Below are 12,312 nucleotides of genomic sequence, written 5' to 3' on the forward strand. Positions count from 1 at the left end.
CATTAATGAGGAATTGCAATTGAAGGTGAGCTTTAAGAAGAGGGTCAGGAATTAAAAGTTCTGGCTGGTTTTCTTCACTTTTTTTTTTTTTCTTTAATTAGACATATGTATTGACAGGATAAAGGAATGATTATTCCATGAAGGTGATAATTTGAAGTGATGACTTCCCTGTTCTACAGGGTTACCAGTTATCTGGGGAAGTACATTATCACAGACACACGTTTTCAGTCATTTCCCATTCTGTTTGATTACACTATAAATGTGGGAGATTTTAGGCTAAATGCTTTTTCAGCTCTCCTTAAATCCCTGACTACAAATCAATTAATTGGTGATCACTCAGCGATACTATGAATAAATCGTCTCAAACGTTTCAAAACTAGGGGTGCAAACTCCTTTGAACCAAAGCTTGTTCTTTTTGTGTTTTCTTTGTATCATTGTATTCAGTCTCTTGTCTTTCCTTCTAAGAAGAGTCTGTTATGTCTTAAGTGTGATAAAATTCAGTTTCTCAGGAACTTGCCTAATGCAACTTAAATAGAAGAAACAAAGTATCCCAGTTTCTCCTAATGAAATGAAGCTTTGACTTAAATGTAGTTTATAAACTTTCAAGTTTTTTTGTTTAAGTATACAAAATTATTACATCTCACATATGTATGATTTCTTGGCTATAAACAAATTCTAATCCTGGAGCACTAAAACCTAATTCTGGTGCAATTTGGTAGTTTTAATGAATATGACCAAGCAGAATCTAAAACTCTGCTTTGAGTGAATAAAACAAATGAAACCATTACATTTAAAACATATTTTTATAAGGGGCAAAAATTATAAAACCTGCACAGGGCATCAAGTATAAGCAACAATAACTTACTTGATTTTTGGTGTAGCTAAATGAAATATCCTTAAAAGTGTTGGGAAGGGGCAGGAAGGATAAGGAGAGTAATTAAATTTTTCCTTTTTTTCCCCCCCCCACTCCTCTCCCTCAGGATGCTTTAACACCTGAAGACGAATGTTTCATCAGAAGCACTAATGGCTGTTGGCATGCCTTGGATAAGGTGGTGACCGCTGGTTGTCATTTGTTTCTGTTCACTGCGGAGAGACAGAATTGACTCCACTTGGAGTTGAGAGCAAAAGCAGAACAGACCTCTCAAGATGACTGATCCTATGATGGATTTTTTTGATGATGCCAATCTTTTTAGTGAGACCTTAGAAGGTTTGTCAGATGATGCCTTTGTTCAACCTGGACCTGTTTCACTTGTTGATGAATTGAATTTGGGTGCAGAATTTGAACCTTTGCACATAGACTCACTGAACCATGTGCAAGATGCTCAAAATCAACAAAAGATGAGTGAGTTTGATCAGCTGAATCAGTATGATTCACTGAAGCTTCACTCAGTAAATCAGTCTTTTAATAGCTCAGCTGACAATGTCTTATCACCACACTCTCAATTCAATTGTTCACCAGTTCATCCGCAAAACCAGTCCAATGGGATGTTTCCAGATGTGGCTGATGGTAGTCCTATGTGGGGTCATCAAACTGCCACAACTGTTTCAAATCAAAATGGGTCCCCTTTTCACCAAGGACATTCTCAGTCTATGCAGCAAAACAAAAGCTTTGTAGCACACCATGACTTTGCCTTATTTCAGGCTAATGAACCACAGCATCAGTGTGCCTCGCTACGGCCACAGCAGAGCAGGAACAACACGGGGCAGGATGCTCTGAGTCAGCCAAAAGACTTCATGGAAGTTAATGTGTCTACTTCCCTCAGAGTCAGTGTTAACCACCCATCTTCAGTTTCTAATCCATCGACTTCACAGCAGCCTCTGTCTGTTCAACAGTTTTCTCAAACTGCAAGTACTTCAATACATTTTTGTGGGAATCAAGAAGGAAATTTTGATGGACAGTCCCCAACTATTACTCCATGTTCTGTCAGTAATGGTCAACAATTTTCCTCTCCATATTCCTACTCTAATAATCACATTTCTCCTACCAGCCTCCTTCAGCCTACAACAGCTCTTTCTACTAGCCAGCAGACACACTCTATCTCTGACTTCACTGGAAGCGATGCCTTTACATCTCAAACAGGGACCAAGCAAGAAACAACCGAGCACATGTTGAATCCTAACACAACTTTGAATTCAAGTACTTTTCAAATGTTGCATTCTGCGCATCCTCAGGGCAACTTTAGTAGTTCGAAACTCTCTCCTGTGAATATTAATTTTCCAGCTTCTACTGGTTCTGCTTCTCAGATAAGCCATTTCACCGACTCTATTGAAAGCAACGGTTTTACATCTTTAGATGACAACTTACTTCATCAAGTGGAGACTCACAGTGAACCATTCACGGGACTTGACCCGGATGACCTCTTGCAGGAAGACCTTCTGCCACAGTTCGATGACTCTGCGTTTGTTCAGGATAGCACAAGCCATGTTTTAGAGCATGACCTAGAACAACACATAACCCCACAGCAAGTGACATCGTCATCCGAACTCGTTCGGCCACCGTCTCAAACTCAGATCCATCCTTGGCATTCTTCAGTTTCTAATCAGCACCTGCAAGGCAGAAGTCGTGCAACCTTACAAGGACAGGTATGTAGGGGTTTGGGGAGTGGGGGTTTGAACCATCTGATTTGGTGATGGGGTGAAATGAATAATAGTGAGTGGTGGTTGAGTCAAAGCATGATAACTGAAGTCTCTGAGTTGTTATTTGACCCTAAAGAAGTCTAGTTTAGGAGGGAAAATACCTAACCAGTTGATGCAGACATTGCTTTCTCCTGTTGTTTTCCTATCACTGCAGAAAGCAAGACTACATGATCTTACTCAGATAAAATGGTGTTGCTCCTTCTGCTGCTTGTACTTCTGAAGTACAACAGAGAAAATTTACTGGTTTATGATTTTCATGTGAATATAATTGCTTGTTGTCTTGAAAATTACTTAGAGAAACATGTTTTTCAGACCTTTCTTAAGGTTTGTATGGCTGATTTTCTGCAAGAATTGTGGTGGTTATGTTGTTGTGCTGTCCTTTGCTTTGTGTCTTTGTGCTCATGCTCATTGACTAAAAATACACACTTATTTTTCTTGATTTTCATGTGTTCACTAATAATAGAAAACATATAAAAAGCTCTGTGTATGTTGGATTTTGTTACTTTTGGCTAAACCAAAAAATTCAGCAGTTGTTTTAGTATAATGTGCCCATCTACTGCAAGTATTTGAGTCCTCCACGAGGAGGACAAGATGACATAAAAATTGTTTGCTGTTTTTCAATCTGTGCATTTCAAAATAGATGCAACTCTTGACATCAAACATAATTTGCAGCAGATAAATTATGTTTAAAAAGGTTTTAGTAACTGGGGTAAGGGTAAGTAAAGGGTTTAAAAAGGTTTTAGTAACTGTTACTTCTGTATTCTTGCTACCAATATTCTCTCTACCTGAGAATACAGAATGTTGTCTTTCTGGAAAAGAAAATATGGGGAAGGCAAGGACCTTAACTACTGACTTTTGCTTCTTTTAGTTTGTAGGACACAGTCCTGTGAAGGAGATAATGTAGCATTTTTGCTTCCCCCCCTGTTAATTTTAGATCATTAGCGTAGAGATAAGGGCTTAACACGCTTAATCTTTGGTCTTGGTTCAGTAGATTGCTTCTCCATTACAACTTCTGCTTATGTTTATGGAGCGTGTAATTGTCAATTCCTACCAGTGAAACTTTTTCTGTAAACTGTGGTGTGATGTTAATGGAACACGGATATCCAGCAGTGCGGTTCAGATGAGCTTGATTAACTGAATGATGCAGGAGATGCAATCTGTTGGTTTTGATAAACATTTCCTTTCTCCTTCCCTGCCTAAAAAAACAAAAGGGGGTGCACCCAAGTAGCACCCTCTTGTCAGAGATCTCTGTAAGCTGAAGACACAGGCTCCAGCAGCTCACAGGGGAAGGTGATCCTGCTGGGGTGTGTGTGTGCAGTCCTGCCATGGGAGCAGTGCCCCATTCCCTGCCAGGCAGCAGCTCGAGGGGCTGGAAACAGGAGTGTGGAGGCTCTTGGGGTGAAGGGTGAAGAAGAAATGGATTCCAGGAAAAGTGGGGGTGGTGAGAAACCCAGGGATTAGTATAATTTTTGAGGAGCATGTGGGATATAAGCCAGGCAATGAAAAGCAGGTCTAATACAACTTTCTAGTGCTGTGACTTTTGTGTTAAATTTATCAGAACCTTTCCAGACTTGCTTCGATCTCACTGACATCAGTTTTAGCATTTTGCTTTGTATCAAGGAATAGAGGGAAAGTTCTGAGATCTGTGGAGAGCCTTTAAAGTTTAGGAATTTGGTTTTGTTTTTATCATGGTGTGAAAACAAAGCAACTTTGCAGTATTTGAAATTTTAATGTTTTTCCTCTTTGAAATGAAACAGCCGGAAACCAGATAGTTATAGAACTGCTTGGTTTGGTTTTTATTATTTTGGAGTATGCAATAAATTGTATAAATTGGATTCTGACCTTGAGTTTATCTGGTCAGACAGATGTTTAATGTCTCCTTCAGAAACTGGTTGTGAACTGGTAGCTGTCAAACTGTTGAGGAATGTACAGAAGCAAACAATGTAGAAGCCTCTTTAAATCAGTGGAGTATGTAGTACGAATAGAAATGGAAAATATGGCAATTACTGAAGTGCTTCAAATCTGTCCTTTGATTACAATTCTAAGAAGGGCTTTGGTTGTAGCTCTCACTTCTATTCTTTGATCTCTTTTTAGAATTTCAAGTTCAAGATGAGTTGGTTCTGTTAGAGCTTTTTACAAATGTGTGCAGTTTAACCAGGGAGAAAAAAGATGGGGTAAAGGGAGAAGGAATTTTGATCTTCTTAAAACTGGTTTGCTTTAGCTAGGAGTCAGTTGGGAAGGGATTTTGACAAGTTTCATATATGTAGCTAAGGTGAAACTTTTAATTTTTATCGAGACAGTATTTCACACTGACTTTAATACATATTGAGGAAACAATTACTAGTGAATTTAGTTGGTTTTTTTCAACAGTTTCAGTTTGATAATGGTTGATGTTTTCTCAGAAAGAATAACTTTATTTTATGAAATAGTTAATGAACTGTAGGTATTGGAATAGACCCCAATATTAGACAACCAAGATCTTCAGCTGTAGTTAGACTGAGGTTATTTAAATTAAGGTTATTTCAATTAACATTAAATACTTGTTTCAGTGTTTGAGAGCAAGCATACTCATAACATTTTTACTTGTATGGTTATTCTTTTGATGAAATTAATTTAAAAATTAATACAATCTGTTTGGTGTAATAATATTGCAGAATTAAAAAGGCTGCCTTATAGTGCTAATATGCTTTCTGCTGTAATTAGATCAGAATTGTAAATAAATTGCACCCTTAATTTTGCATCATGCATTTTTCATCAGAGTTAGTTTGAGAACAGAAAGTAAAGTAGAGAAATGCTGAAGACTTCTGTAGCCTTAGCTTTGACTAATACAAGACTTCTGTTCTTTTTACTCTACTTAAAACTGGTTTGAGTTTGCTAAGGCTAAATAATCTATTTGCTTCTCAGAAGGATAAAAAAAGGCTTCAACATTGTTTTACATCTTTAGAAGAAAAAGGAAGTTGAAAAGATAATGTGAAGTATAAACTGTTGGAAAAATAATGTGAAGTATAAACTTTTGGAAAGATAATCTTAAGTATAAACTGTCCTTAGAGAAGATTACAGCTGTCTTGTGTATGTTACGTCTTCTGGCTGCACACATGAAAGCAGAGGAATTGAGATTAAAAATAATATGAAAATGAAAAATATACTGATAAAAATAATATTTCATTAATAATATGAAGTGCTATATGATGAGGTGGTAGTCTTAATTCTTAAATCACGTAATTTTTTTTTTTCCTTTTTGTGACTAAAAGTTTGGCACCTAACTTGACAATTCAGTGTATTCAGGAATTTGTGTAAAAACTGACTTGAAACATTCAAGTGCTTTTATGCCTGCAAGCCTGAGCTGTCCTACCACTTATTTTATAGAAATAGATGACACTAATTTTTTTGAAAGAATTTGTCTTGCCCTTGTTGAAAGTTTGGCAAAGTCTGAAACTCACAGATGATTGCTCGGGTGGTGTTGTACCCCAGGACATCTGTATGTATCAGAGTGTCATAACCTCATATATGAGGTTATCATCAGAGAGGGAATTCACTCTCACCAGATCCACATCCAGATTTATGTGCTGCTGAGATGTCCTGAATTGTCACAGGCCGTTCATGTCTGACTGTGCTCTCAGATGGCACTTTTAGAACAACTCTGAATTCCTTGTAGACATGTATCCCTTGGATTACTCCATTTGTAAAACTCTTATCCTGGTATTGGTTGCTGTTCTACTTGTATATACAATCATGGACGGTGAAGTTTTTATGAGAGATACACATAGTAAGTAGTGATGTGCTCTCTTGGCTAACTGTGAGATCTAAGTCCAGACAGCTGCTTGATATATAAGCAGTTATGGAAATGTATCAAAATAAAGGATGTAGGATTTGTGTGTATATAGATACACTATATTGTATAGATATAATATAGTATTAGCATGTGTTTCTTATATTCTGTATGGTTCAATTTTAAGTAAGCCTGTAACAAGGAATATATTAAATTAAGGAATTGATCATAATCCATAGAACTTCTCTGTAGAAGAGACTGGCTATTTTGCATAGTAAGTTTATAGGTTATGGCTCCTAAATGTTGGTACAATACAAGATTTTAAAATTATGGTGCTGCTATGTGCATGTGGCTTGGGAAGCAGTGTAATATTCAGTGAGACTGAGCATAACAAAATACACATCTGAAAATCTGTTCTAGTTTGCATCATCTCACATCTTTGCATCTAGTCAAAAGTTGGATTTAATGATTTTGGGAGTCTTTTCCAGCCTTAATGATTCTATGATTGGAAATCTAGATGTCTGTTCCAGTAAGCATTTGGGTTCATTACAAATCATATCTTGTAATTTTCATATGTAAAAACCTTCATAACCCTAACATGGATTATTCTTCCTAAAGTGCTGAATAGTGCTGGTCTAACTCCCACTAAGCATATGCAATGTTCTTATATTTTTCCTTTAATTAGTGTCAATTTTATGGGTGACATCATATTAACAAATGTAAATCTTTGCCTGAAGTTTCGGTCTAAGCATTTCTACAAGTTGTATGCACTGGATTTAATTTTTTGTGCCTCAAGAACATTTTTTACCTTCCTCATAGGAACATAAATCCTGTACCACAGTGAGGCAGCAGAATTCCCAGCACCTAATAATTCTATCATCTGGGCTGAAGTATTGAAAACAATCCCTTCATTGATAACCTCTATGCAATATTTTGCAGGGTTTTTTGCTTTATTTCCGTGATTTGAGAAATTCCTGCACAAACAGGTGGGATTGACCATGACAAAGCTGTGTCAAATGCCCAGAGTTAATGAGAAGAGTAGGGCAGCATCTCTGAGCCTAAGTAGTACAGCTCCTGGAATGAAGTTCTAAATTACAGCTGTATATAATACAATGTTTTCATTATTAATCTATGGCTTTTTGCCAATAACCTATTAATCATGTAAAGAGCAATGTTTTGATAGTTTTATTTATAGTTGAATGTGTATGAAGCACTTGCTTTTGTATATATTATATATGTTTTATATAAACCTTTTTTTCATTTTATTTTTTTTAATTGCAAATTGCATAGGTTGGGGAAGAAAGTACATGTTTGTGAGATAAATTTGTAACACATTTATTGATGAGTATAATTTTTTTTGTCTCCATTTTCATTCCCCCTGTTTTGGCTTTCAAATAAAAACTGTGTAGTAAGGGAAAGACAAAAATTGCTGGGCTTTTCAGAACACTGAAAATGTGCCAGAGTATCTCTTATATAGTTTTAAATACTGTATGAGTTTCTTAGTAATTTCTGTAGAGTGGAATTAATTATTTTCACAATTTTTTGGATCTTTGTGCTATCATGAATGCTTTTCTTAAATCTTTCTTTAGAAGGTCTCTCTCAACCTTCATCACTTGTCAAATAATTAGGCTGTCCAATTCTTTGTGTATGTTTCCTCTTTAAAATTAAACACTTGCTGTTTTAATGATTGTCATAATATAATAATATATTTTTTCCTGAGGTAATTGCGCACTTGTTAAATGACTACTATAATTGTCTTTGAAATGTGCCAAAAAAGAAGCATTTTTATAAAAAGTAGTTAACAGATGGCATGCATAGGAAGAAAGCTTCTAGCTGGGTCAAATTGGAGGAGTAAAATAGCAAGGTGAGACTAGTTGATAAAAATAAATTGATTTTTTTTTAATGATAATGCAGGGTGAGTGTGGTTGAATAATCTAAATAAGTGTTTGGAAATAGGTGTTTTGTTAACATTGAAAAAATAAAAAGCCATTCATTAATGTGAGAGTACTGATATAATTGTGCAGTCTTAGTGTCTGGAAGAAGTGGAGAAGTGGTACCTAATAACACAGAAAAGAGAAAACAAAATCCATGTTAAATTGTCTTTTAAAGACAGCAATCCATTCTATAGGCTGTTCAGTATATGCCTAAACTATAATAAATTATCAGGAAAAAAAGCAGTTAAAAAAAGCTCCTATTCTTTCATTTTGTCTTGTGTTAATGCAACATTTGGGCTATGAACTGCATGGGGAAGCTCCTTCGGGTACAGAAAAACTTGGCACTTTTTTTGTCAGGGGTGTTTTTCCAGAATACAAGTTCCTAGTTTAGTTCTCTCAGTTGCACAGGATCAGGTTCCCTAGCACAGTGGAGGGGAGCTTGTCAGCGCACACAAATACCTGAAGGTGTCAGGAGCATGGGCCAGGCTTGTTCAGTGGTGCCCAGTGACAGGACAAGGGGCACAAACTGAAACTCAGGAGCTTCCATCTAATATGAGGAACAACTGCTTTACTGTGAGGGTGCCAGAGCTCTGGAACAGGCTGCCCAGAGAGTCTGGAGTCTCCTTCTACTCAAGAGCTGTCTGGACACCATCCTGTGCAGCCTGTCCTAGGGGGCTGAACTACATGATCCCCAGAGGTCCTTTCCAACCTCCTGTGGTTCTGTGACACAGGAAGGAGTGGGAAGCATTATTTTCTGCAGTACAGGCAAAATAATTGTGTGTGGGCCTGCAGCATTAAATGCAAAGAGAGTGCAAGTGGACTCATTGTGGGACTGTCCATTGGCTCCAGTAACCACTAACCTGCTTTGACTAACACTGTTATCTAGACTCTGCATTTTTTAGTAGCTAAGAACATACCATTGCCTGTAAAACTTCCAGAGCAGCATTTTATATAGAGACATATTATAGAAAATCAACACTTTATGAAGTGTTAGTGAAGTGTTATTACTGAAAGAGCAGCAGAACTTGTAAAGATGTTAACCAGTAGTGTGGTTTTGAAGACAGAGAATCTGATACATTTGGAATTCATGTGGCTTTTCTTCAGATGTCTGTGTGTTTTGTGCACTCAGGTTTTGCAATTTCTTTCAGCTATTATGCTACTTCTAAATATATAGACAGATCAAAATAATTTTCAACACTTTGTTTCCCAAACAGCCTCCCACATCTGGAGAGGTATTGTTTTCTTTGCTTATTATCAGGTTAGAAAAAAATTGCTCAATTTCCTGGTTACAAAGATTTCTAAGAGAGTGTTTATCATCAGGTGCTGAGTGGATTGAATTTGGGAACTCTTAAGGCTAATAAATATAAATTAGTGGAATTCTTAGGATGATGAGACTGAGAATTCTAATGCTGATTTCAGTAAGCATGATAAATGAAGCTAGGAATGTAGCTTTAGGCTAGAAAAGATGACAAGTCTTACATTTTTGAAAGCTGTGTAATTTGTATCAGAGATTGATTTTTTTCTTTCATAAATGTGGCAGGTTTTCTTTTGTGTGGATTATTTGGCTTGTATTTGTACTTGAGTTTTTTGTTCCCTTGATATCTTACTGTGAAGGTAAGCATTTTAATTTATATCTCCTGAAATTGTTCCCACCTTTTGCATACTGCCTGCTCAGGAGTTAGCCTGTATTTGAAAATAATTTCAATGTTAGTAGCATATAATGTATGTGTACATAATGCTGTTGAGCAGCATATTGAATTGCAAACCAGAATTAGTTTCATAGATCGATATCAGCATTAGTTTCATAGATTATCTATTAAGAGATACTCATGACCTCACAATTGAGTTTTAGTTTATATCTTGGAAAGAAAAGAGAAGTTAGCCTTAGTGTTAAAGAAGCCATTGCAAATATTGTGGTTATGAGATTTTTGTGTCTTTTCTTAGAGTCTGAAACATTGTTTCAAAACAATAGTCCTACTGATAGGTTTGTAAAATAATCTTAACTAATCTTTAAAGGAATTGTTTCACTGTACCTTATTTTTTTTAATGAGCACCACAATACAGAGATTTCTTTAATAGTAAGAAAGTTTGTTTGTAAAAATAGCTTGTTTTTAAGCAAACTCACAAGAAAAACATAGCTCTTGTGCTTTTTGAGACTTGCAGCATGCTATGGCTTCCAGTACCTGTTTGTATTCCTCAGTAGGATAAGAAGATGCAGTACATGTGCATTGTTTTTTATCTTTAAGTCATTGCAGCAGTTGTCCATGAGGCCTAGGTATGGCTCAGCCTGATGTGTAAACTTTGTTGTAGCAGGAACTTTGGTCCTTGAAACTCTTAAAAGCAGAAACCAGCTGTCAGAGAACCCAGGCTATCACAGTGAAGGCAGGTAAATTATTTAAGGAACATCTGAGTGACAAAACCAGACATGTGTCTTTGAGTTCAGTAAGAACAATTTTTAAAATAGATTAGGCAAATTTATTTTGATGTGTCTGTATTGTAGCTCCTATTTATATCATCCTTTGGAGGATTCTTTGACATGCAATCATGTAGTGTCTGAAATCTGATCAACTCCAAACACCACACAAGGGATGTGTTTTCTGGTGCCAGCCCAGTGTGCTTTCTGACTTAATGTGGTTTAATTGCAAATGTGTTCAGACTTTGAGTGATTTTAGATTTCAGAAATGGTGACCCAGCTTTGCTTGCTGGGGACAAAGGTACAGAGGGGCTCCTGCTCATGACAGTGCCTGGGAATGCCCTTGGCAGCACACTGTGGTCTCTAGCCGGCTGTCACTCTGCTCTGTGTTGGTGACAGTTTCTGCTGACTTCAGCTCTCTTAAAGATAAGGATTTCTCTTTTCTTGGCCTTTACAGTGGGTCTAGTCCTGCCACTTTTGCTAGTAGCCAGACTCAGTTGAGGTTAGAAACATAACCACAGCAGTAATTTTTCGAAACCTGTCTTGCAACATTTTTTTTTTTTTTTTTGCGCAATTTTTTTTGTTTGATCCTTACCAAAAGTTATTTTATGGTTATTACTGTGATGCTCTTAGATGCTATATTCTTTCTCTAGAAATTTATTTTGGGGAAAAAATAGTTTGGTTTGCTTGCTTTTTGGTTTCATTTGCCTGAAATCAAACTGTTGTTCTCCAGTAGTATCCTCTGACTTGGGACTTCTTATTTTTGAACCGTCACCCTTTTTGATAAATTCCTTTTCTTTAGGCATCTTGTTTTACTCCTTAACTAGGGGGAAGGATTTTGTTCATGAACATTTAATTGAGAAAACTAGAATCAAGGGAAGTAGTTTCATTAGATTAGCATATATGCTAAAGGACTTTTTTGAACTGAAGATTGTGGCATAAAAATCTGCTAAAGTAGTTCATTGAAGCTGAAACAAAAAATATGTAAGTTGTTTTGAATTGAAGTGGAAGAAATATGCCCCTTCTTTGATTTAAATGGAAATATGCAATGCAGTCAGTACTGATATTAGTGACTCCCCAGCTGTTGATGTTAAAAATAATTTTCCCAATTTCTGTCATATGTTTTAGTGTTAAGTGCTGGGTTTAACATTAAGTGCTGGGTTTTTTTAATCTCACTGAAATTATGAAGGCTGAAAACATTTCGGATATTCTGTAAGGTATCCAAAATACTGAGTAATACTACCAGAAAAAAGCCACGTTCAAAGATTAAGTAAACTTTTAAACTTAACTACTTCTAGGGAATAAAATTATTGTACAGAGAGATGTTACATGCTAGCCTTTCTGAATATGCAATCTGTTTTGATTTAAAGATCTTTCATGATTGGTATTTCCCTCTTAATCAAATGACACCTATTTTTCACATCTGTCATCTTGTCAACAAGACTTCATTGCTCTGCTACAAACAAGCACTGAAAATGCATACTTTAAGAACAGGAAAAAGTTAAAAAGAAGGCTGCCAGTATTATCATAGGATCATTTCCTGGGGACTGACCAAGACA

General features: G+C 36.4%; 1 protein-coding gene across 1 annotated transcript in view; it reads left to right on the plus strand.

Annotated features, from left to right (window-relative positions):
- Positions 1–1,079: 1,079 nt before the first annotated feature.
- CHD9 (chromodomain helicase DNA binding protein 9) overlaps positions 1,080–12,312 on the plus strand; it is a 71,754-nt gene continuing 60,521 nt past the window's right edge. Inside the window, exon 1 of the mRNA XM_053987194.1 lies at positions 1,080–2,583. Within this exon, the coding sequence (XP_053843169.1) occupies positions 1,147–2,583 (1,437 nt within the window). The 5' untranslated portion in view covers positions 1,080–1,146. The remainder of the gene's footprint in view (positions 2,584–12,312) is intronic.

Source organism: Vidua macroura, chromosome 11, assembly GCF_024509145.1.
Source record: "Vidua macroura isolate BioBank_ID:100142 chromosome 11, ASM2450914v1, whole genome shotgun sequence".
Lineage (NCBI taxonomy): Eukaryota > Metazoa > Chordata > Aves > Passeriformes > Viduidae > Vidua > Vidua macroura.